This window comes from Phalacrocorax carbo, chromosome 16 (assembly GCF_963921805.1).
Source record: "Phalacrocorax carbo chromosome 16, bPhaCar2.1, whole genome shotgun sequence".
NCBI classification, from domain to species: Eukaryota; Metazoa; Chordata; class Aves; order Suliformes; family Phalacrocoracidae; genus Phalacrocorax; species Phalacrocorax carbo.
Genome location: NC_087528.1, coordinates 13,151,897 through 13,177,370, shown reverse-complemented (window position 1 = coordinate 13,177,370; position 25,474 = coordinate 13,151,897). Strand labels below are relative to the sequence as shown.

The 25,474-nt window shown below is 47.9% G+C and overlaps 1 protein-coding gene across 1 annotated transcript in view; it reads left to right on the top strand.

Annotated features, from left to right (window-relative positions):
- LOC104047038 (dynein axonemal heavy chain 9) overlaps nucleotides 1-24,961 on the top strand; it is a 143,710-nt gene extending 118,749 nt beyond the window's left edge. The window contains exons 25-31 of the mRNA XM_064466991.1: nucleotides 1,999-2,226; nucleotides 5,981-6,172; nucleotides 6,645-6,836; nucleotides 7,611-7,781; nucleotides 10,279-10,461; nucleotides 18,027-18,416; nucleotides 24,104-24,961. Of these exons, the coding sequence (XP_064323061.1) occupies nucleotides 1,999-2,226; nucleotides 5,981-6,172; nucleotides 6,645-6,836; nucleotides 7,611-7,781; nucleotides 10,279-10,461; nucleotides 18,027-18,416; nucleotides 24,104-24,331 (1,584 nt within the window). The 3' untranslated portion in view covers nucleotides 24,332-24,961. The remainder of the gene's footprint in view (nucleotides 1-1,998; nucleotides 2,227-5,980; nucleotides 6,173-6,644; nucleotides 6,837-7,610; nucleotides 7,782-10,278; nucleotides 10,462-18,026; nucleotides 18,417-24,103) is intronic.
- The last annotated feature ends 513 nt before the right edge of the window (nucleotides 24,962-25,474 follow it).

Genomic DNA, 25,474 nt, shown 5'->3' with positions numbered 1-25,474 from the left:
TTCTTCAGGGCCGTACCGTCTGCTCCTCGTGAATCGTTATTAGGAGTTTATCAGGTTTTCAGAAATACTCGTCATCTGCTGCTTCACTTTAAGAGTCTTTCCAATGATTAAGGGAATGGAGCATCTGCCATATGAGAGGCTGAGAGAGTTGGGATTATTTAACCTGCAAAAGCAATGGCTCAGAGGGGTTTATCTCAGAGGGGTTTGCCTCCTGGCAGGGGGGTGCACAAGGTGGAGGCAGGCCCTTCTTGGGGGAGCCCAGTGAAAGAGCAAGAGGCAAAGGGCACGAACTGAAATGCAAGTTTCTCTTAAACATTTATTTTATTTTATTTTATTTTATTTTATTTTATTTTATTTTATTTTATTTTATTTTATTTTAGTTTAGTTTAGTTTAGTTTAGTTTAGTTTAGTTTAGTTTAGTTTAGTTTAGTTTAGTTTAGTTTAGTTTTGTATTTTATTTTATTTTATTTTTGTATTTTATTTTATTTTATTTTACTTTATCTTATCTTTTATTTTCTATTATTCTATTCTATTCTATTCTATTCTATTCTATTCTATTCTATTCTATTCTATTCTATTCTATTCTATTCTATTCTATTCTATTCTATTCTATTCTATTCTATTTTTTTACTGTGAGAGTGGTTGAACACTAACACAGGTTGCCCAGACATGTCGTGGAGGCTTCAGCCTTGGCGATATCAAAAAGCCCAGCTGGACACAGGTAGCCACGTGCTCCAGCTGCCCCTGCTTCGAGCAGGAGGGTGCCATGGGTGGTCTCCGGATGTGTCTCCAGCGCAGCGTTTGAGCGCTACCACCACGTAACCCAGGCTGGAGCAGAGAGGCCCTCCCCAAGCTCTGCAGTGAATATTCCTGCAAATAAGGGCTGGTTTGTGCTGGCCTTGCCTTTCTGGGGCACTCCTCGTACAACACCTCGATCATCTTGTTTTATAGGCTCTCTGGTAGGTTTCTGGCTTCTGGAAAAGGCCTTATTATTAGTTTTTATGGTTTGCGGAATATTGCTTCTTAAAACCTTTTCTGGCCTTACCATGACTGGATTTTGTGCTGTTTTCTGGTTTTCTCATTCGGACACAATTTCCACTTTCTGAAGAATGTAATTTTACTCCTAATAGTCTCCATTACTCTGCTATTTAACCACGCAAGCTCCTTTCTGGTCCTTTTTATAGGCGATATATATTTATTCTAAGCCTCTAATATGGTTCCTTTATGTAATTTCCTTGCCGCCTCCAAGCAGTTTATCTTTTTGGCAGCTGCTTTTAATTTAAGTTTAGCAAGTTCTTTGTCCTATCTTTGGATGGGATAAATCACCTTCCAGAGAGCCTGTTAACACCATCAGCTTGGATTACACACCTAACTTTAAAAAGAGGGTAGTTTTAGCCCACAAATCCCTGCTGTGTGTGACCTGCCCCATTCCTAATGTAAAAAAAATTTGTTTTCTTGCTTGGAAACTACAACGCTGCATAGGACTCTAGCTGAACAGCTGAGGCATGTCTTCATCCATTTCACCTTGTCTGCGTAGTACTGCTTAATTTTCTGACAGATATCTTGAATTAGTGGCATGAATAAATATTTTATGTTAAATGTCTTTGTAAAACCACCTGCTTGATTTTTTTTTCTCAGTAACTGATATTGAGGGTCCTCACTGTTTTTCCTTTCAAAATGAACAAACATTTTCGTTCGAGCTTGGGGAAATAACTCTGCTTTATCAGCCATATGTTACTGTTACAAGGAGAGTGTCATCACCGAGAACCCAAACAGCCCAACAGCGGCTTGCTTTATTGCTGGTGATTTATATTGATTATCTTGAGTTTAAAGGTGTACTTGATGTGACAGAATATTTGGGGCTACTGGGGCAAGTACCAGCTTCTAGAGCACAGCCTTGGTGGGTGCCGTTCACTGGGGTGATGGCTCTGGTGCCTGCTCAGCGCCGGTGTGAATGGCGGGGGATTAATGAAGCCTTGTCCCCTTTGTCCTTGCCAGAACATCCACCTGGTGGCCAAGTGGCTGAGCTCTCTGGAGAAGAAGCTGGAGCAGCACAGCGAAGGCAGCCACCAGAACTTCCGTGTCTTCATTAGTGCAGAGCCAGCACCCTCCCCTGACAGCCACATCATTCCCCAGGGCATCCTGGAGAACTCCATCAAAATCACCAACGAGGCCCCGACCGGGATGCATGCAAACCTGCACAAAGCCCTCGACAACTTCAACCAGGTAGGAGCGCAGCAGGGCTCATGCTGGTCACTGGGAGACAGGTCGGCTTGGAGCTGCTGGAGCTCCCCATAGAGCGTGATGTGTGTGGGCATCGCCGCTCCCAGGCAGCAGACGCGCGAGTCCCTTGGCATCGTGTAGTCTCTGGATCCAACCACCCCCTCCTCTCTTCTCCAGGACCTGGGCACAGATCTCTTTCCAAGCACTGATTTTCCCAAGAGGGGACTCAGGTAATCCTGAACAGCCTCTTGCTTGCAGAAGGTCGCAGGATACCAGACTTCTGCCCAATTTAATAATTTTCTCACCGATGTATCATCCTTAGAAAAGCTATTTTCTTATAGTCTCAAGCTTCTGAATGCAGCATTTGGGACACCTGTCATGTTTCAACTTGATTTCTGTATCTTTGGCACTCCTTTTTGGGCTGGTGAGTGACATATTACATCTAACACCCAAAGACATGGAGACGCGCGCAGGTTAAACCGTGCTTTTTTGCCCTTCTCTTTAACCAGGTTCAGAACTGTGATACAGTCACATCCCACATCACTCTTCAGAGCAGCGTAGGGGGACTTGGTGTTGTGTGCCCGAAGGCCATTCAGCTCAAAACCTTGCTGAAATCAGAAGTGTTGCAAATCAGAGCTGAAAGCTCTCCACAGGGAAGAGTTGCTTTGCCAGCTGAGGGTAAAGTAGGCCGTCTTAAGAATTGCTGGCCCACAAGAAGAATAGCCAATGGCAGGTTGCTTATTGCTTTTCTTGCACGGTGACCACATAGACACACTCCTATGATGGCAGCCACCGGCCCTGCTCTGCTCTGGGACTGCAGCCGGGTCTCTTGTGCAGGGGACACAAAAGTGAAGCGTGCGGAAATGATGGGGAATACTCTTTCCTTGGTGCCGCAGAGGGTATGGATCGATGGTAGAGTTGTCATAGCACGGTGATTAAACGAGCCTGCTCTGTGGCCTCCCTCGGCAGCTCTGGGCACCGCAGGGCAGGAGGTGGCCGACGGCACCGGCGGCTCCCCGGGGAACAGCCTCTGTGTCAAGGCGTGCTGGAGCCTGGTGTGTCTCAGTGCTGGTGGCGCCCGCACTTCTCTGACCCCATTTTCCGCATGATGCAAAAGGCTAAGGGCTAACCACTTGCGTTTATGATAGTACCTTTCCTGGAGAGACAGACCATTGCGCTGCGCTGCCCTGAGCGCCCGTAACCTGCACCCGCACATCGCCGAGCCCTCACAGCGAGGCCCTGGCTGTTAAACCTAGAGCAGCCAGAAGGGCCTGAAGGCACACTTACCCCTCCGCCTGCCTTTGTGGGTCACCAGCACTGAAGTTACTACGGCCTATCCGTTCTGCCGGTGAGGCTGCCGGGAACACACAGCGCAAACCTTGCAGGATTGCTTTCTCCGCTCTCCGTACAGCCTCTTGTCATTTGGGACCACGCAGGAGCAACCCCAGCCTATTGTGGACCCCAGGCACTGCTCCGCGGGGCAGAGAAATGGGGGCAGCTCACAACTATTTTTTGCACTTAGACGTAGGTGTGGAGGGAATCTCGAGCGCGGGAGCTAAGGTGGCTGAGCAGGTGAGGCGGGGAGGCGCCACGCAAGGATTAATGCGAGTAGTCAGGGAAGATTATTCCAATTTTATCTACCGTCATTCATCATCTCGAACTCCACAAAATGTCCTGGAGAGCAAGGGAGGGGAGAACCTTCACCCCAAGTAACATTTCCATCCTGCCTCTGCCCATTTCAATCAGAGAGTAATTAGCATTTTCTAAATTGCCGGAGTATTATAAAACGTCTCTTATCAGAAATACTGGAGCGAGTGGGTGGGGCCCCTTTACACCTCATTTCCCTGCTTTGTACAGAATGGATGTTCAAATTTAGCTTTCAGCTGAAAGCCACAAAGAAGACCCATTATTCTGTGCGAGGAATATTGTTCTGCTTTTTAGCTGAAGAAAAATGCACAACTAAATAGAGAGGCTGAATGAGACTGAGCTGGAGTCTTACTCAGTGCTCATTCAGGCAAACTCCCCTTGGAGTCCAGGGACATTTTCTGAAATGAGAAAGGTGGTCAGCACATATTTGAGCCAGTTCTTCATCAGGTTGTTGATAATGAAGGGAGCTTAGAGTGCTGTCTCGTTACGGGCAAGACAGATTTTGGGATGTTCTTGATCATCTTATGCAGTTAGTTAACCTTTGCATACTTGAGAGTAATGGATTCCCCCTTTTCAGCACAGACCCTGAGCTCTGTTGTGCTCCCCAGCTGATTAAAGGTCTAATAATGTATTTTTTTGAGATAAAGCCAATGAAGGGAGGTCACACAGCTACCCTTTGTAGTCTTTGTCACATCACAGAGTGGACTTAAAGGGGCTGTCCCTGGGGAGGAAGGATGGAGGGGCTGGTGTAGCTACTCCCTCCTTGCTCAGCCACTTCATCAGCTGTGCAGGTCAGAGCCCCCGTCCCCCGGAGATGCTCTTCCCGGGGAGGGTTTGCAGAGGCGTGGGTGGAGGTGCAGGCAAGCCCAACCCAACATGCTCATCTCCCAGATCTGGGGAGTTCTGTACTGTTGGCCGTGGGAGATCCCATCAGGAGCCTGCCGTGGGGCAGGGCCTCTGCGGCTCAGCCACACCGCTCTTGCCAACGCAGAGCAAGGGCCAGAGCTCTCCAAGCCTCAGCTTGGCTTCAGCCACAGAAAGAGGGTTCAGCTTCCCCTGTGATTGCTGAGCTTCAGCCTCAAGCCAAGCGCACAGCTCCGGTCCTTCATCCCTTCTGCTGCTCTGCCCTCCTGTAACATTGATGCTCACCCTGCTGGGAACGGGCATGGCTGCCCAGGCTTCCCCTCGGTGCCTGCCTGCTGAGACGTAACTCCCGACACTGCTCAGGGTTCTTTGGAGACCAGTTCCCTTTGTTCATTTTCATTGATTAAATGACTCAGGCTCCCACCCCCCCACCTCCGACATCACGAATCTGCCTACTCGTTAGTAGATATTAAAACTTTAAGCATCACCTGAAAGTTGGGAAAGGAAGCACCCGTACTGTACTGACTTCAAAGGGCTGCATAGATTTTTTTTTTTTACAAGTGTTTGATCTCCCCAGCTTGGATTTTTAGCCGTTTCTCACATCCCTGCTTTGGTGTGCTGCGCAAGGTCGTTGCCCTCAGCACACGCGCTGCTGCAGCACGGGGCCGGGCTGGCTTTGTGCAGAGGGTCACAGCAGCGGGAGCGCAGCCTTTCTGGGAGAACCCCCTGCTGCTTCAGCCCTGCAGCGCAGAGAAAGGCTGCCATGGGGCAAACTTCTGTACTCAAGGAGCAGGACAGGCTTTAGTTCTTCCAGGTACAGCCCCCTTCTGCAGGAGCCTTGCTTAAGGCCCCGTCGCAGTCGCAGTGCTGGCACGCTTGCGCTCTGTGGTGCCTCTCTCCATCTCCCTGCTGTGGGCTGCGAGGCACGTGCAGGTGATGGGGCGTTGGGTGGGTGCAGGCTTCCTTCCTTTCCTGGCTGTCGGCACGTGTTCCTGTGCAAAGCCACTTTGAGTTGGGATAGAAAATATTAATTTGGGGAAATATGCATCATAATTTGCTGATAAATTTACAATGCAAAGCCACTAACTTAGAAAATTAGTGAGTGTGTATATTACACAGAAATGAACTTGTTGGGCAAATCAGTTCACCCCTGTCCAAAGTCCGGTGTATTTGGGAGGCCCTGAGAGTCGCTGGTGCAAAGGGCAGTGTGGACTTACACAGCCCTGCCTCTCTGCCTGTATTGCAGGATACCCTGGAGATGTGCACCCGGGAGAATGAGTTCAAGAGCATCCTGTTTGCCCTCTGCTATTTCCATGCCTTGGTGGCAGAAAGGCGCAAGTTTGGCCCCCAAGGCTGGAACCGTTCCTACCCCTTTAACGCTGGAGACCTCACCATCTCCGTGAACGTGCTATATAATTACCTGGAGGCCAGCTCAAAGGTGCGTGAATCGAAGGTGGGCTGTTTGGTGGCTTTTAACCACCACTGATGGATTGGCTTGTGCTGAAACTCCTGGGGAGGCTCCTTAAACGCCATTTCCTTAGTTACTTTGGTCTTATACCCACTGCTTTGTGGTGAGACGGGAAGCTTCAGTGCCACTCACATCTGTAGCAGCTTACAAATCACAGCAAATAGTGCCTGTGGTCTTTATTCATTGAAAATAGCCGTCTTTGGTTTAACAGAGCTTAGAATAAATTTGCATTTCAGTGGGAAATTGCATGAAATCTATGCTGTGATCCAGTTTTCCTTGGGCAGGATTTAACTACTACCTAACGTTTGTTTACTTAGAAAACTGACATAGTGAAATGGAAGCACTCGCTGTGCACATCAGTGCTTGTTCTGTAGCTCAGCAACGTGGCTGGCGGAGCTCTGGCTCTCTGAGCTCCTTCATGCCCTCCTGGTTCATTCTTCAGGTCCCATATGATGATTTACGTTACCTCTTTGGTGAGATTATGTACGGAGGTCACATTACAGATGACTGGGACAGGCGGCTTTGCAAAACCTATTTGGAAGAATTTATTAAGCCAGAAATGCTGGAGGGAGAACTCCTCCTTGCTCCAGGATTCCCCCTCCCGGGGAACATGGACTATAATGGATATCATCAGGTATGCTCTTTGTTTTCTGGCATTATTTATACACATAAATGTAATGTCTTCCGTAACTACCCTATAATCTGTCTTTGGAGGCAGTGAATAGGACTGCAGCGTTTCAACACACCTCCTGTTATTTCCCATTATGTTCTGTTTCTGTAGATGTTTCAGCATTCCCTTGGATGAACCAAGTCTAATGGTAATTTGCTACTTCATCATGGGCTCATTCTGTTCATGCATGAATAGAACAACTGTATTGGTTCTTGAGGCTTGAGCGGGGCTCCTGGAAAATTACATCCACATACCGTTTGCTAAAATGGTCCTTTCAAGCTCCTTTTATCATCAGTTTCAATGAGAAACACTGAAGGGTCTTGTTGATCTACTTACTGATCTCATCTGTTCTTTGTACACAAATGCGGTAGCAGAGACAGGCATACTAGGCTGGTTTTGTTCATAAAACTTAACTGCTGGAAGCTAAATTCCCACAAGAGATTTCAGGATATTGATGCTGAAATGCACAGCGGATAATTACCAGAGAAGGTCCAGGCCTGAGATATGTAGCCAAGCCAAACTTTAGCAACTACTAAATTTTCACAGCAGGAGCAGAGCAGTTCTATAAGCAGCCACACACTCCTTCCTCCCATCAGTTCACTGGTGTTTCAGCCACAAACAGAGTTATATCAGCCTGGGCTTGCTTGCTCGGGTGGGTGATAATTCCAGCGCCATGAACTCCGCAGGCAAACTGCCCTGGACTCTGTATCTAACCTGGGCCTGAATTTCTCTGTGCAGTACATAGACGATGCCTTGCCTCCGGAGTCTCCTTACCTGTATGGCCTCCATCCCAACGCTGAGATTGGCTTCCTTACCCAGAGCTCAGAGAAGCTCTTCCGCATCGTGTTGGAGATGCAGCCCCGGGACACCAGCGTGGGCGAAGGAGGAGTGGCAACCAGGGAAGAAACGGTGAGAGTGGTGGAGGAAGGAGCTGTTGAATTTGGGTACCTCATAAGTATCATTCATGTCTCATGACACGAGTAAGTCGTTCATAAGTAGTCCTGTCTAGCTCGGGTTTGTCTCAAAACTGCTTGTTATAATGTGATCTGCCATTGCTGGATACAAACCGAGTGTCTAAAACCACTAGCCTCATATTATGCAGAACATCACCATGGTGAGATGTAATTGGAGCATTGTCAATAATAGGACAGTGGCTTTTAATTACCCCCTGAACTGCAGTGCCTTCATTATCATCCTGCGAAGACGTTGCAAATAAACCTTCTGTGGCCTCCACTGTCTCTGAGCCACCGGTCCCTGTGCGCCGTGCTGTGACCGGCATACCGATGGGCTCCCCAAGTGCACCCTCTGCCAGCTACAGTGTGGCACCCAGAGCTCAGCCCACCTCTTACTGCTGCCACCACGTCCCACCCAGCTCCCAAGCTCCCAGGGGCCTTGTAATTTCTTATTTCCAGCTGAACTGCTTCGTTATGCCTGTGTACAGGGCTGATCTCAGCCCTTCCTCTCAAATCTCACAGCTCATTAAAATCTAGCCCGAGAATTCATAACAGGATCTGAAACCAGCCGACACTCGCTGGGATTTTTATTTCTGCAGTCTTAAGGTCCCAGCTCTGTGTTTCAGGCTGCAGATTAATGAATGGCTAATAGCTTATAGGAAGTCTGTCGTTTCATACATTCTTCCTTTGGCTTGGTGTGGAGCTGGGGAACTTACTGCCTCTGCCTAAGGGGCTCTTAGAAGTGCTGGGCACGTTCAGTTTCCAGTTCATACTGGAAACTGAGGTGAAGGGAATGATCTAGATGTAGGAAAGCCAAAAGAGATGCTCAAAGATAACAAATGTGAGCCTCTTCTTCCCTCCCAGTCCTTTCACTATTGAAATACAATTAAGCTCCTTGGCCAGAGAAGCAAAATTATGACCCAGCAGTGGTATCACAGGGCATGGCTGTCCTGCAAACTCCTGGTGACAGTCAAGAAGCCCTCGTGGCTTTCCTGATCTCTCTAAGAAAAGCTGCGTGAGAGCACGCTGAGTGTGGCCCCACTGCACAGCATTGTGGCTGGGAGGATGCTCCCACAGCTCATTTTCTTCTGGAGATTATTGCTTTCATTATCTGAGCTATAACTGGCACTGTCTGTATCCCTTTCCCTTGGTCCTTGAATGAGAGTGAGCTGTCACTTAGCTCCTCCACTTGAAGATTTCCAGCCCCTGGTTTAGCTGAGGTGGTTTTACAGAGTTTGCAGGGAAATTTGAGCCTCATTTTCCCAAGGCTCTGACAAGTCCAGTTACTCCCACAGATTTCTGAGGCCACACTACACAAAATGAGCTATAATTGTTGTGAAAAAAATCAGAGCCAAAGGGATCTGCAGGGGAATTTCAAAATAGAGGACATTTCTATACTGCACCTGAGATGCAGCTGACAGGCTTTTCCAGCCGAGCTTTACCTTTAGCCACCCAGCTGGTTGCCATAACAGCCTGCAGATCATCACCTCTTCATGATGTCTGACGTAAATGTGGAGGGTTTGGAAGAGCAGCAATGGGCGGAAATTGGAGTACAGAGTCCAAAATATGAACATCAGTGGTCATGGCAATAAAATTACCCTGGGCTGCCGCTGCCGCTGGCACCAGCACACCAGGTTTTGCACATCGGATCACGGAATTGAAACTGTGTGTTACGTGTTCCTGAAAAATCCCCAAGAAGCAGAAGTCTTGCTCAGGTTCTAGCACAGAAGTAAAGCAAAGCACTGTGTGAGAGCCTTCCATACCAAGTTGCCTAATGGTCCATGTAAACCTGGGAGATACAGCTGATGCCATGAAGATGAGGGTCTCCATGCCTCATTGTCAATCAAAAAAGTTTTTGTCTATTTATTTTTTAGACAATAGAAACATCCTGTTGCATTCAAGCTTTCCCTGTTTAATATTTAAAGATATAAAGCACTGTTTCCAAATCAAGCTGTAATGTTGACCAGAAAATAATTTTGTTTCATTTTGCTTTTCTTCCACAGCTCTATTAGTTCAGAATGCCAACTTCAGCTTAAAATTCAATTTCATATAACTACCTCTCTCTATCAATATAACACAGAAAACCAGCTCATAAGCTCGGTTGTCCTGAGGCTCAGCTGAGGCTATAGCCCCATCCATCTTCTTGCGTTGAATCTGACCTTAGGAGGAGTAAGGATACAGGCTTAAGACCCAGGAAGAAAGGAGACTGCTACGTGTCGCCGTGACATTTTTAAACCATCATTTTGAAAGCTTCTCATTTGACATTAACTTTTGTGAGCATTTGAATTTTAATAGGATGGGGCAAGCTCTTTGAAAGGTGCCGTGCCCGGCACCGTTTTCAGAGACACCCGCTGGCAGATGGCGCGTTCATCCCGCGGTCAGGCAGCTGTCAGCTGGGGAAGCCCCGTCGGTCACGCACTAACATCCCTCTCCCTTCTTCCTTCGGCGCACAGGTGAAAGCTCTTCTGGAGGAGATGTTAGAGAAACTGATGGATGAGTTTAACATTGCAGAACTGATGGCAAAGGTGGAGGAGAGGACGCCGTACATTGTGGTGGCCTTCCAGGAATGTGAGCGCATGAACATCCTCACCAGTGAAATAAAGCGCTCTCTCAAGGAACTGGATCTGGGGCTGAAGGTAGGAGCTCTGGATGCTTGTGACTACAGCGTTGTAAAATCTTGAATGGAAAACAAGCTCAGGGAATAAAAGGGGTCACGCTCTGCATTCAGCACTGCAAAACCAACTTGAGTCCGTGGGGAAGGGTTCACAGATGGATTTCAAATGGCACATTGTCCGCGGGCCACGAGCACAGGCACTGGGAGGGGTCAAAGATACGCATAGCAATGACTGGTTTTGGGAGCAGAGACCAAGCACTTCTGTCTATCCAATAGTGTAGCACAGCAACAATAGGTCACTCAGAAATTGAGACGTGGCCTATTTAAAGATAAAAAATCACACCTTTTCACAAAATGCCCAGTTACTGAGGGGAACTTCTAACAAAATGTCATTAAATGCACAAGCTGAGCTGAAATCAAAGGAAAGATGGGTCATGTGTAAGGACAAAAAATGTCCAGATCTATAAAAGAAAAAGCCTAAAAAGTCAAGAGTTTTGGAAGAGATACATCCCCCTTGCTGAGTATAAATCATTTGCTGCTGAAGGAGGGTCAGGAGCAGACCTTCCCTATGGAGATACTGTCCATGATTGCTCCACCAACAGTTGCTTCTCCTCCCTGGTAAGAAACTAGACCCTGCTCCAGGAAGGCGATGTCTGTGTCCCTCCGGGTGGTGGCTTTGGCCACAGCTTATGGAGAGCAGTGACGAGCTCCGGGGCTGGCAGGACACACCGGGTAGGACGCAAATTTCTGGGTTCAGCAGGATGTGCAAGAGGGCTGTGTTTTAACGCTGCATCCACTCGTAGGGGAAGTCACCTGCTGAATCCTCTCCCAGGTAGCTGGTGGGACGAAATATAAAGGCTATTAACTGCCCATTAGGGGATAAACTGGCATAGATCAGACTGCACAAGTGACTGATGACCTGCCTAGCCAGCCCTGGTGCCCTGTAGCAAGATTTGCCCTTCACCTTGTCATCCCAGAAGGCTCTTCACCATAGCCAAGTCCGTACATCCCCTGGCAAGGCCTAAGTGTAGTGGAGGAAGGCTGCCTGGATCTTCCAGCACAAAGCTGGTGGCTTCAACCCTGCCCCAGTGCCTTCCCTACATCATCGACACAGAATTGCTCCCTGGATGATTTCCTGGTGCGAGGTAGCGATTAAGGACATCACTGGCTGGGCATTCCCTGGTGCTCCGTTTCCTGAATGCCAGGTTGTCATCCCATTTCGCCAAAACGCTCAGCTCGCAAAATTACTTTGCACAGCAGGGGAACCACCGCGCTCGAAGGAACTGCAACTGCTTTGTAGGACCCCGTTAGCAGAAAGAGCTGACAGGCGAGCGAGGAGGACCTGCCTCGAGACGGAACGGCAATCCCAGCCCGCTCCTGAGGGCACCTTTGAAGAGACGCCATCAAAGGGCAGGTCTGCAGCGCGCACGCAGGGGTGCTGGGGTCGGCTCTGGGGTTTTAGGGAGCTGCAGCTCTGCGGGGATAGGACTAGGCTGCTTGTAAATCCCAGCTGCGTTGTGCTGTACACTGCGAACCCAGCAGCTTCGGTCCGTGCTGGCTCAGACATTTCTGCATCACATTTGCTGCTGATGCTTATTGTCTTGATTAAAGAGAGAGACTTCGTGGTGGCCCAGTACGTACAATCCATCTTAAAATAGGCTGATATTTATGTAGTCAATTATTATAAACAGATTTCCTTTATTTTCTAGCATAAGGCAGTGGAATTGAAAATTCTGTTTCCTGAGACAGGTAAACAGAAGTGATTGAATGTTTCAATCCTGGAGCACCAGACAAGATATAATTGTAACTGGGACAATGTGTAGCAATTAGATTTAATGTGGAGAAGAATAAGCTATTTAATATTAGTAGGGGGACTGAGTGGATGCACAGGCATAAATAAACCACAGGCAGAATAAACCACAAAAATGGGGGAATATTAGAGGGTGCAAATGTCTCCCCAAAACCCTGCCACAAATCATGGCAGGGAGGTGAGATGGCATCTGCAGAAAAGGCACCTCTAATGACTACATGGGTTCGTCCCAACAGTCCCCCAGTACCTACGCTGTGAGACACCACAGGGCCAGGGCGTAAGGACTGCTGAAGGGCCGATGAGCAGCAGTATCTGTTCGTGTTGGCATTCCTTCATCTTGTGTATGCTGAAGAGATGAATTTGTAGGGTCTGAGATAGCACCAGCGGGCAATTCTTCTGTGCCCGTAAGCAAAGGTTGCAGGTGGGTCCCTGCAGAGCTGAGTTAGACATCGCGCAGGACCCACACCGCTCCCCAGCATCCCCCAACGCGCCCTTCCCATGCCTTGGCTACCACGTGAGGGCCAGGGGACGGATGGCCCTGCTGTTGGCTCTTTCTGTAGGCAGTGCTGCTGTCCTGACTTGACAGCTAGGTCCCACGCTCGGTTTGGGAGAGAAACCGTTCTTTAACTGTTCCTTCTGAGAGCAGCTCCTCTGAGAGCTGTTAATGCACGTTAATCTCTGGGATTGGGGATCTTTACTGACAGCATTCAGAGGAGGAGAGTTTACATAACAGGAACTACAGATCTCAGAAGAGAATAAATAAAACACAGAGGAAGCAAATCTTATTGTTGTTAACTATCTGCTAAAAGAAAGCGATTTAGAAATGTCATGCTTAATTTGAATTTTTGAATAATTCATTGTGTCTGTGTAGCGGAAAGTGATTGTTTGGTCCAAAAATAGGAGACATCCCATTAAAAGGAAGAGAAATTGCAATAGACTGGTAGCCATCAAAAATAACTGGCGTGCTGCATTTCAAAGCCCTTTGTTCTGGATGACTTCAGTGAGACCAGCGCCTGAGCTGAAACACTTGCATGTTAATGTTGTACCCAGTGTAAATTTTTGCAAGCAGATTTTCTGTTTCGCAGCTTCAGTGAAGGATACACCTCCAAAATGAGGATAATAAGTATTATAAAAGGATAAAGTAAGACCAAGTTTTGGAAGGCGAGCTGGGTATTTTACCGTATCAAGTGAAAATAATCTTAACTGAGAAAATAATTTGTGACAATAGTCTGCTCATCTGAGGGAATGTCTGAGGCTGATTAGGATTTCCTTCAAGGGTGTCTTTAATGAAAATTACTCCCAGCATTTTAGAAAAAAAAAAAAAGTAACTTAAATCATTCTGGATGCACTTTAGTATTCAGCATCTGAAATGCAAATTTATGCATAATTGTGTTTGGACAACTATACGAGATAGCTGCTATAGATGCTTTGAACCCCCACAGGAGATTCCAACAAGTATGCCTGAGTGCGCAGGCTTTAAAAATTGCTTTTCTTAAGCCTTCCTGAGAATTACATTTGCTAATTGATTTGTTTCCTGAAAATAAAACTAGACAGGATATATGATCATGAGGGTTATGTCTTTAAATCAGTTTGACTGCTTGCACACATTTCACAATATTTTTACCTGCTTTAAAACCTTTCCAGGAGCGCAGAATACTTCTGCCTGTCGCTATTGGAAGGCCCTGTGGTTCTCAGTGTCCTGCTGCGACCAGTGCAGCACTTTGCCCCGCAGACTTTTTTTCTTCCCACATGGTCTCGCCATGGCTTTCACCAGAGACCAGCCCGTTGATCAGGTCCTCTCAGGGCCTGGGTTCTCCCGGGATGGGAGATGACGGCCCATGTTATACCAGTGAAGAAAGAACCACAGTGATACCTCAGAGTTTGGGTGCCAAGAGAAGTTATTAAATAACAAAGCCACAACAACGACCCAGTGACGAGGTCAAATCTTTTCGACAGCCTTGTGAAGCTCACTACCAGACCCTCTGGTTAGACATGGCCGTGCTCTTCTGTTGTGTGAGCTTTAACCGTGGGTCGGTAAGGGGTCTGAGAAGCGTGCTATAGATACAGTGAAACAGCGCAGGTGCCCAAGAGGAAATGCACGGGGCATGAACTGCCTTTGCATCTCTTTGTCACTTCATGGCAAATATCAAACACCAAAATAAGAAATATTTAATTTGTGTTTTACCCTTGTGCTTGGAATTACCCAGAACTTTAAAGACCTTTTACCAGGTAACTCATAATTTTTGAGATAACCTACAAATGTAAAATCATTGAATAGAAATAATGAGACGATTTACCGGCAGAGACTTACCGTTACTTATTTACTTACCAGTTACTTAGATTTACTTACCAGAGACTACTTTTAACAAGCCATCTTTGGAGTAGAGGTTTAATAACGCCTGAATTCAGCTGATACCCCTCCTCCCTTTGATAAGAGATAGCGTGTGGGGTAGATGAGCATTCAAGCCCTTTTAGCTGTCATCCAGCAGCTCCGGGAGTTACATTTGCAAGGCCGGGTTAGCTCAGAGGGTCCCCGTTCCAATGACAAGTTGCCTTGCAGGCTCGGGAGTCTCTGGTCTCTTTGCAGGGTACTTCCTTTCAGAAAACGCTTGCTGCCCCAGGAGCACTGGCACGCTCGTCGGCCCGACGTTGCGGTCACGGGCCCTGAGCCCACTTCCCTTGTTAGTGCCAGGTGCGGCATGAGCCATGGACAAGGGCGCTCGTTCTGCCCTCCCAGCGCCTGGCCGGGTGTCCAGCCGCGAGCCTGGCCCGCTGCAGCCTGTCCGTGTGATCTGCAGGCCAGAGCTCAGCAGGGCAAGGTCAGCGTAGGAATAAACCGCAAAAGATTTTTAACTGCTGGACTCTGACAAGCATTGTTGAACATGTGTTGGGGTTGCTTTAAGGAGTTTTCAACTATTGCTAAAGCTTCATAGATTTTTGTGGCCCCGGTATAGGGCACTTCTGGTGACCTTGTGGCTGGAGGTACTGAAGTCCTGTGAAAGAACAGTTGGAATTTTTTAATGCGAATAGACTGACCCAATTCCCTCGCCCTTGTTCTCAGCTCAATGGATTTCAGTTAATCTTTCCAAAAACACTCAGCCTGAAGCAAAAATAAATTGTAAGTCAGATAAATTTTGGCAAAATGGTAAGGGGACAAATATAAGTATTTATAATGGAAACCAGTGATCAACGCTAACTACAAGTCTCCAAAATGCTGTGGTGCGTTGTACCCCTCTAGTGCAGCATAGGGCGTGCAAAGATTTAAATTGTGAAGGGCGTTATGTATCTGTAGAAGCTGAGCCGGCATTTGCAAGCTTTTGCCTTTGCAGTCTGCTTGGCTTGAGCGTCACAGGATCACAGAGTAGTTGTTCTAGAGATCATCTAGTCCAACCCCATGCTCAAAGCAGGGTCAGGTAGAGCAGGTTGCTCAGGAGCACACACCCCTGGGTTTTGAAAATTTCCAGGGATGGAGACCCCGCCGCCTCTCCGAGTGACCTGTTCCAGTGTTCAGCCACCCTCACAGTGAAAGGGTTTGTAATTGTGTCTCAATGGAATGTCCTGTATTTTAAGTTGCTCCCATTGCCTTTTGTCCTGTCACTGGGCACCACTGAGAAGAGTCTGGCTCCAGCTTCGTTACTTCCTACCATCAGCTATTTATATTGAACAGATCCTCCCTGAGCTGTCTCTTCCTGAGGCAGAACAATCCCAGCACTGGACCCAGCGCGCTGGATGCGGCCTCACCAGTGCTGAGCGGAGTGCTGCCCTCAGCCTGCCGGCAGCGTTCTTCCTTACGCAGCCCAGGACGCCGGTGCCGCCTCTGCTGCAGCGGCACATTGCTGACGCGAGGCCAGCTTGCGTCCGCCAGGACTCCCACGTCCTTTCCTGAAACTGCTTTCCAGGCAGTCGGTCCCCAGCGTGTACTGGTGCATGGGGTTATTCCTCCTCAGGTGCAAGACTCAGCATTTCACTTGGTTGAACTTCATGAGGTTCCTGTCAGCTCAATTCTCCAGCCTGTCCAGGTCCCTCTGAATGGCAACACGCCCATCTGTGGGTACCATTGGTGGCCCTGTGGAAGAGTGTAAGGGGTAACAGTGTGAAGGGGGGACAAACTTCAGAGGTCTTTCCACAGTGCCCTGGGTCCAAGCTCCGGCATGCGGTAAAAGTCCCAGACAGCAAGGTGGGTTGGCAGATGGGGGCCTCTGGCCTCTGCGGCAGGGAGTCACCTACCACTGTCACTCACTGATCTCTCCTGTGCTGCTGCATGGCTCAGGCTCCATCCATGGATGCTTTGATGGACAGAGTCCCCAACCCCTCATCTCCTGCCTGGGCACTGAACCCATTCTGCGGCTGCAGGTGTGCAGGGAGGACAGAAGCCTTGCTCCTGGTGCTGCTACTCACAAGCTTCCAGCCTTTTCTGTCATGGGAGTCTCCCGTTCCCAAGCAGACAGACACAGACTCTGCCTCCCTTCCTTCAATACTGTTCAGAGCTGAGGCTCCTCTTGTATCTGCAGTATCTCAGAGAACATCTGGTTGGGTTCTTTCTCACCATATCTGATGCTAAACAGTTTGCTGGCCTCCTCCTGCAGAGCCTTTCCTGGGTGGCACAGGTCCTCCGCCAGCACACATCTCCTACAGGCAGACAGCCCCCCAGCCCAGGCTCACTGAGGGGCTCCGGGTGCTGCCTGCAGTCCCAGATGTGATGAGCTGCGGCCTCAAGCAGGAGCGTGGTCTGAGCCGAGGCCTCTGCTGTGCCAGGGGCAGTTACTCCAGCTGGTGCTGGCGAGAATGCCCCATGGCATGTCGCCACCATTGCTAAGCAAGTGTCTGCTGCCCTCGGCAGAGCTTGTGAGCCCCGCCTGTGTGCCCTCTGTGCAACCCGCTGCATCTCTTAATGGCTTTTCATAGCTGTCCTTTCAGCATTGGTACCATCCAGGCATCTCTTGCTTATAGTTAATGTAATTTCAGCTGGATACAGCAGGATTTTTCTTCATTTTAGTCTAACAGGCACTGGGGACCCTCTGCAGAGTACCAGAAGTTCAAGAGGGATGCTGTTATGGTTATACAGAAGCCCTTTTTGGCCATACACTGATGTTCCAGCTCTTCTTCTGCCAGGGCAAATCTGATACAGGTTTCTAAAAGCTCTAAAAATAATTAATTGCTGAGTAAAGGTAAAGCCAACCCTCTCCCTAAGCCTCACTTGGCTGAATAATATCTTAATTTGTTGTGTGTTTCCCTGCTGTGAAAGAAACTGTGATTACATTTGCAGACAACATGGGAAGTCAAAAAGAAAGACTTGCACTGCAAAGTAATAAAGGAGGAGAGGAGTGAGGGGAGGTGGTGGAGAGGAGGGGGATAGGGCTTGATGTAACAAACATTTGGACAGCTTTGGTGTAGGTTATCAGAGACCCAGTATCCTGCCCTGGCAGCGTGAGTGAGAAGAGCTTTGCACCTCTGAAAATCTGCCCTATAAAGATCTTCAGTCAACGAGAGAAAACGGAAATAACACTGGGACAACTGGGGGACGCCCATGCTCGCTGTCATGCTGTTACACATCTTTTCCTCCAAGCAGTCTTTTTACAGTAGGGAGGTTGAGGGTGCAGGAATATGCAATAGAAGGTGTTCATGAAAACACCAAACTCATGAAAGAATTTGCAGTATGTGAACATCTGTGACTGTGTAGGGGGTCTCTTCCACGCTTCCGAGCTCTGCCTCTGCTTTCAGGCAGGCTTTGTTCAGGTTAACACTTGTCAGTGCTAATTACATCCTTTCTCACTCAGGGGGAGCTGACCATGACAAGTGACATGGAGAACTTGCAGAATGCCCTTTTCTTGGACACGGTGCCTGAGTCTTGGATAAAGAGGGCTTACCCTTCCACAGCCAGCCTGGGCACGTGGTTTGCTGACCTCCTCACTCGCATCAAGGAGCTGGAGGCCTGGACAGGAGACTTTTCTTTACCGTCCGCAGTGTGGCTTGCTGGGTTCTTCAATCCCCAGTCTTTCCTGACAGCCGTCATGCAGTCCACAGCCCGAAAGAATGCGTGGCCTTTGGACAAGATGACCTTGCAGTGTGATGTGACAAAAAAGAACAGAGAAGATTTTGCCAGTCCTCCTCGGGAAGGGGCATATGTCCACGGTTTTTTCATGGAGGGTGCACGCTGGGATGCACAGGTGAGTTCACCAAGGCTCGTGTGTTGACAGAGAAGCCATGGATGTGCTGCCCTGATGGCTTGGTACTGTACTCTGGGGAACTCTGCAGCCCAGACTGGCGCCCATCTAAAATAGTCCTTTGAGCTGCCTCTTCAGGAATGGGAAAGTGGTGAAAGATGGGCCTCTCCTCTGCAATGTAGAGTGGATATCCAGGGTGTTCGGATAAAGCACCCCTTGCAGTTGTCTGTTTCATGGCTGTGAAGGGAGTTCGGGGTGGCCAACTTGGAATTATACATCTAGTTTTTACAAGGTGAATCTGAGCCTTGGTGGGTACTCATGGCGTTACTACAAATAGAAAACATGGGGTCCCCTCAGGCACGTGTTGTACCTGCTCCTTCGCATGGCTGCTGCCTCCAAAAGTGACACGGCAGACTTTTGCGTTGTCATAACTCTGTCACCTGTTTAGCAGCAGTGAGGAGAAAGGAGAGGGCTCTGATTTCCTACATGCCCCCAGAGCTGAATGGGTGGGATGTGCCAAATCCAGAGCGCTTTCCTCCCACTGTTGGGTGCTGCGGGATGTCATCTGCATAGACAGAGCTTGCGGCCAAAAATTAATCACTACCTTTAGCCATCCCTTTAGGGTGACAAATAAAGCTTGCACGAAAGTCTAACCCTTATGGTCAACACAGACTTGGGGAGAAGACGCAGCACGGTGGGGGTGGGCTGATCCTGGACAAACAGAGTGGGTGGCCCTTGCTCTTCTTCTTTCCCCTTCTGGATGTAGTCCAGTACCTTTCAGCTGTAGCACAGCCAGCCTCAGGACAGCCAAGGTGAGAACCGTACCCTCCAGCTGGGCAGCCGAAGGGAAACATGTGCGCTTGCAATTTCTTGCCCGCCGCTGGCAGCACCCCTCCTGCAGCACGCCTCTCAGAGCAGCGTCCCAGAGGAACACAGTTGTCCCTGTCATTCCTTATGACAGTTGTCAGCTGTTAGGATTGCACTCTGCAGAGTGAGAGCCACTAGGCTGACAAATCCCCACTGGGCTTGGTCCTCCGAGTTGCCTGGTCTGTGGTACCACGACCCCCAATTTGTGCTGCCTGTGAGGACTAAACGACGGTGATTCATGCAGCCCTTACTCTGGGCAGGCAGTGCGGTGCCCCTGCTGCCGGTGGTCTGTGAGAGGGCAAAGGCTGATCAAAGTGAGTCACCCAGAACTTGCTTATCTGTGTCGCGTTTACCCCCTCGCAGAAAGAGACTTTTATTTCAGAGGCAGCTCTCTAGAGTCTTAACCTTGAAGATCCTCCCGTATCTGTGTGGGGCTTGGTGGTAGGATGCTGAGGACAGAGCCCATGCCTGCTATATACCATATCCCAGCCTGGCCTTGCAATTTAGATCTAATGCTCTGCACACACTTTTCTACTCCCCCTCCCTGAAGGACAGGAAATTAGGCAAAGCTTTGAACTCACCGACTGATGGCGTCCAGTGCGTTTTATCACAAATCCTTGGGAAGATCAAGGCTCCATTTTCTCTCTGGAAATGGGTTGATGTGTGCATTGGGTCTGGAAAGCCACAGTCAGTCGGGAATATTGGCAAAGGCTCAGTCAGAAGGTGGCAGTAAAGGTCTCACATGGGTATCGGGTCAGATCTCCTGCCTTGCTGGTTTTGGCTCTGCTAATAGCAGAAGACACAGTAGCAGAACAGAGACCAGCCCAGTCCCTTTCTCAAGGCTGGGTCCTACAGTTCCCTGCCTATTCCGTTGTCTAAGGCTTTGGTGTGGCTGCCATGCAAAACCCCTTGCAGCTCTTGGAGACGGCAACCCTTTACTACAGGGAGCACTGGATTTCAGTTACCCTCAAAACCTGACATTTTAAGCTGTTACAGATCAGTTGGACACAGCAGTACAGAGAACATTTTAAAAAATTCCTGGTCTCACATATCAAATATTCCATTAAAAACAAATTCCGGTGACTGCTGTTATGTTTTCCTTTACCTTCATTACCACCCTTACTAGAAATATAAATGTCAAAACGTCTGAGTTCTGCCTAGGTTTTACCCATCCCCAAGTGTTAATGGAAGTGAAGAGTGAGAAGTTTTGGTGATGCAAAGCCAGAAATCTTTTGGGAAACACATGGCTTCTCCCCTCTGCTTCCCTCCAATAACCTGTATGGGTGCTTGCATCCAGCAACGAGGTTTGTCTGCAGATCCAGACTTTAGTGAATGTGTTTTTCTGGTTACATTTTCCTTGTGATTGAAAGATACTGAGCAATTACTTTTATAGAACCATTCATAATCTCTGGGTATCATGCCTCAATTTATTTCAGAAAGGAAAAGAATATTTTCGTATGTTGCTGCTCACACTGAAATATCATTTCCACCTAGTGGAACTATTCATTTCACCTGTAATCCAGTGAGCACCAGTCTATATTAATGAATGCAGCATTTTTAAAAAAGGTGCACAGTTCTTTTGGGTTGTATACGCCTTCCAAATTAATCCTCTGATAAGAATGGCAGGTCATGTTTAAAAGAACTCCTCTGGGGAGCACCTCCACTTTTAAAGAATATTTCACTTTTAGATTGTGCCTCCAAAAGAGGAAAAAGGCCCTCTATGCTCTACTACTCACATTTTTCTATTTATTTAAATATTTATGTTTGCCCTTGGGTGTCTTAAATTCATAAAACATTCATTACAAAACAGCAGGCAGCTATTAGACGAAATGAAACCAAGCAGGTTATTTTGGGTCCAAATGATCTGTTGCTGTAGCACCGTTAACGTCAGTGGGACCCAGGGAGAGACGGACTGACTGGTGACACTGAGGCATTTCATCTCAAGCCATGGGAGACTGATGACCGGTTCCTGGCTTTCTTGCTCCCAGCAATGGAGAGTTTGATGCCAGGTATGTGCCCTGCTACTCACCACGGGTCCTGGAGCATGGCAGGGCAAGGGGAGAGGTGGGTTTTGCACCACACGTGCCACACGAAGCTTTGCCAGGTGTAGACAGCACACCACCTCGTCCTTGGAAGAGATGCAGTCAGTGCAGAGCGGGCTGAGCAGTGGCTTAACACCGAGGGCACTGTGGCTCCTTCAAGCCACACCAGCTACAGTTTCTGTGTACTTTTTAGAGCTAGTCCTATGTAAAGCACCAGTCTTAAACCGGTAGAGAGGCTTAGAAGGGCAGATCTGTGTGGCAAGGGACAGTCACATTTGTTTGATGGTTTGAGTAGCTCAATATCTTTGGGAATAGTTGCACACCACTCATTTGTATCTGAGATGCTCCCAGCAGTGGTTGCAGATGAAAACGACTGCTGGCACAGCCTGGTTCTGGTGCTACAGTCCCAAACACCACAGCTTGCCGTGTTCTTCTGCAGAGGCATCAGGTGCATCAAATCTCATGCATCAGAGATTGAAATTTTTCCCAGAGGGGTGAGCTGGGATGTCAGATGGAGCCTGTTCCAGCACATGTCAACTGTCAGTAATGCCCACCTATTTGTGAGTCATAAGAGCGAGAGTAGGATGTGGCTGAAGTTGAGGTCTCCAGTGATAAACTTACAATGGAGCCATGGAGGGGACACTTGCAAAGTGTGCTGTGAAGAGCCAGTCTCTTATTTATGGTTGTTTTGAAAAATTAATATCTTGGCAAACCCCTTTCCATCTGTACGTGTCAGCTCTTAATCTCCTCAGTGATAAAAATTCCTCTCTCGTTTGGCTTTACTGGACAGCACATCATTAGGTCTTCTTCACTGCGTGCTCCATGCCTGGCTCTTTTTCTTTTTCCCCTATGTCCAGCTGAAGCCACTAACCCCAAGCAATCTCTGGACCACCTTGGAGTGATGTTCCCTGCTGGCTACACGGCTGGTCAGATCACCAGTCCCCCTTTCCTGCAGACAGAGGCAACCCTGAAACACAGCCAAGCCGTGCTGAAGGTCCTTAAGCCAACTGGCCCTAAATTAGCTGTGGGCAGGTGCATCTGTGCCAGTAACGCCTCAAAATGCAGTTGAGTGGGAGGAGATGTTGGCTTATTGCTAACATATTTGGGCCCATCTATTCGCACCCCTGGCTTGTGGCAGCTGTTTTGTGTCTTTGGACCCGTTGATACGTGCCAGCGTAGTATGTCGGCTCTTCAGATCGCCAGCTGAGAAGCCAGGGCAAGCAGAAGTGAAGACTTCTTTGGGATCCAAGGCCTGAGCAGTCTGAGCACAGAACACAGTGGCTTTTTACCAGGTGTGCTGTGCCAGCAGTTAGAGAAAATTGCTTTCAGAGTAGAATTAATTTCTGATGATGAGAGCGATAAAAAATGCAAATGCAAATCAGCCCAGACATAACACAATGATATGTTCCACAGAGATACCTCAGGAAGATTTCAACACTTGTTAACCCAGAAATAGGTGGAATATATCTTTGAAATTTGATTTGAAGAATCATCAGCACTAAAAAAACCAGAGAGATCTGATCAAAATCCAGCCTCAGAAATGAAAGATGTGGATTTAAGAAGAGGGCATAATAATGCTTGATAAATAGCTTCTTTGCAAGATATTATAAGAATTACTTAATGTTTGTTCAGCACGTTGGAAATATAAAATCCTAAATCAGAGTTGGATTTATCACAGCTTAGTATAACAGATGGCATTAGTGCAATTAAATCGAGGTGTGTCGCAAGGGGGATTATTTTTCTTCACTTGTTTGCAGAACTAAATAAACTACTAGAGAGGCTGAATCTCATCCCACAAGTTGGATCTAAGAGCATTTGAAATAACAATGATATGTGAAGCTGAGCTGCAGTGAGAGGCAGTTTCTTTAGCACCGAGAAGTCTTATTTCCATTTCTATATTTGTTTTCATTTGGTCTCTCTAGTTTCCATTAAGCAATTTTGCCGGCTTCCCTGGAAACTGATTGATGTGTAGGGCATTTTATTGTCAGAAAGAGAAACAGAAGTTGCCAGAGACATCCAAGTTAGAGAAACAAGCCATTGATTTCATGTCCTGACAGCGTACCATCCTTCTGGGTCAGGCAGCCTGCTAAGCGAGAGCATCGCTTTGAAGAGGATAATGCGGACTTGTTATTTAATGATAATATTCCCTCAGGAATAGTCCTTCTGAATCCCCTTGTTGGTGTGAGCACCTGTGAGAGTGGAAACAAGCCTTCTGGGGCCACACAAAGCATGGAGTGCATTCACTGCACAGAGAAATGTATCCCAAGTCATGCTCAAATCTTGGTGGTGTGGTGGGAGACTTACTTGGTACTTCTTAGACTCTTCTCAAATGAACGTTGCTCTCCATCCTGAGCCCTGGTCAGGTGTCCACAACTGGTCCTAGCACAAGCAGGGCTTCCCATGGGGTGGTTCTGGCCTTGCAAAACCTTGACTAAGAGCAGCACAAGGATGATGTGGCTGCACAAAGCCAGGAACGTTGTTCTCCTGCAAAGTCCAGCTTGGGTTTCTGTGGGTGTGGGCATCTGGTGAGAGCAGGCATCACTATGCGCCCCTTGGAATAAGCTCTGCCTGAGGGAGGCTTCTGATGAAACAGGGTAGGTGTTTGATCCAGAGCCTCCTTACCTCAAATAGACTCATCCACCCCCTTGGCCTCAGGAAAGACGTTTGTACTTACCCAATAAGTCCGGCTGGTCTAAATATTCCAGAGGACCGTGTGTATTGGGGTACAGCTGAAGGATATCTTGGAAATCTAATTCAGGCTTTGTCTTCTTTCCTTTGTAGACTGGGATAATCACAGATGCCAGGCTCAAGGAACTAACCCCAGCCATGCCAGTCATTTTCATCAGAGCCATTCCTGCTGACAAACAAGATACCCGTAGTATGTACCCATGCCCTCTCTACAAAACACGTCAAAGGGGACCAACTTATGTGTGGACTTTTAACCTTAAAACTAAAGAAAACCCTTCCAAGTGGGTGCTTGCTGGTGTGGCATTGCTGCTACAGATCTAGGCTCACCAGCAGAGCACCTCATCTGCAAATCCCTAATGAGGTGTTTCTCAGACGACTGAAAAAATAATATCCTGAGACTGAAGCCAAGCTCCATGTCTCTGAGTACTGGTCACTTGGCCTAAATAGAGGCTGCAAGGAGGAGACAGAGGTGCAGAGAGATGCGTGGACCAGATCCTTGGCTGCTGTAAATCAATGTCCTGTAATTCCTCCACTGCTGCACTGGAGCCCTGGAAGATCCCAACCCACATCCAGATCTTCCATACCCAGAGAGGGCTAATCTCAAATCTGAATTTAATGTTTATTTTCTTTCTTTTTTGTGATTCAAAGTAGTTTTAAAGTCAGTGGCTTTCTCTGATATCCTTAGACAGTTCAGCGACCTGTGAAATTCTTTAGGCCTGTTTCTTTTCTATACATGAGTGTTTCTTTGTCATATGTGTAATGTCAAAAGTTGAGGGAACATCAGCTGCTGTGGATATGAATTGTTTCTTGCTAATATACCTGTAAATTTTAGAAGCACTAAAAATAGTGTTAATATCCAATGTGTTTAATGTAATCAACAGTAAAAATGCAGCACAGGAATTATTTAAGAAGGATATTTTGTAATGATAGAAATTTACTAATAAAAATCATTATTCCTGCACTAGTCTTTAAAAATTGCCTGGAGGCCTGTATCACACGTTTAGTCACTGTTTGGGGAGCGCATGCAGGGCCAGGTGGGACAAACACAGCCTTTTGGATAGTGGCACTTATAGTTATGAATGCAGTGGGTGAGACCTTCTGTGTTTCTAGAGCAGAAAGCACGGAGAGGGATGACTGGGGTGTGCATTATCTTAATGAGCCAGCCACACAGAGCACTGCTCTGGACTACAGAAGCTGAGCACTTGGGAGCTGGGAGAAGTAGGGTTGCCTGGGGAAATGGAGTGGTGCCGTGCTCTCCGTGCCATCTGCAGTGCTTCTTTGCACAGCACAGAACCTTGCCTCTGTCTAATATTTGCTATTTCTCTTCCTCATATGGTGCGCAGTATCCTCCTGCACCCCATCATCCAAGCAGCTGTGGGTTTTTCATCCACACGGTCAGTGCCATCTTTGAGCTCGCTGCGGGTAGCAGCCTGTATGTCAGCAGGGAGGCTGTGTAGGAGAAGG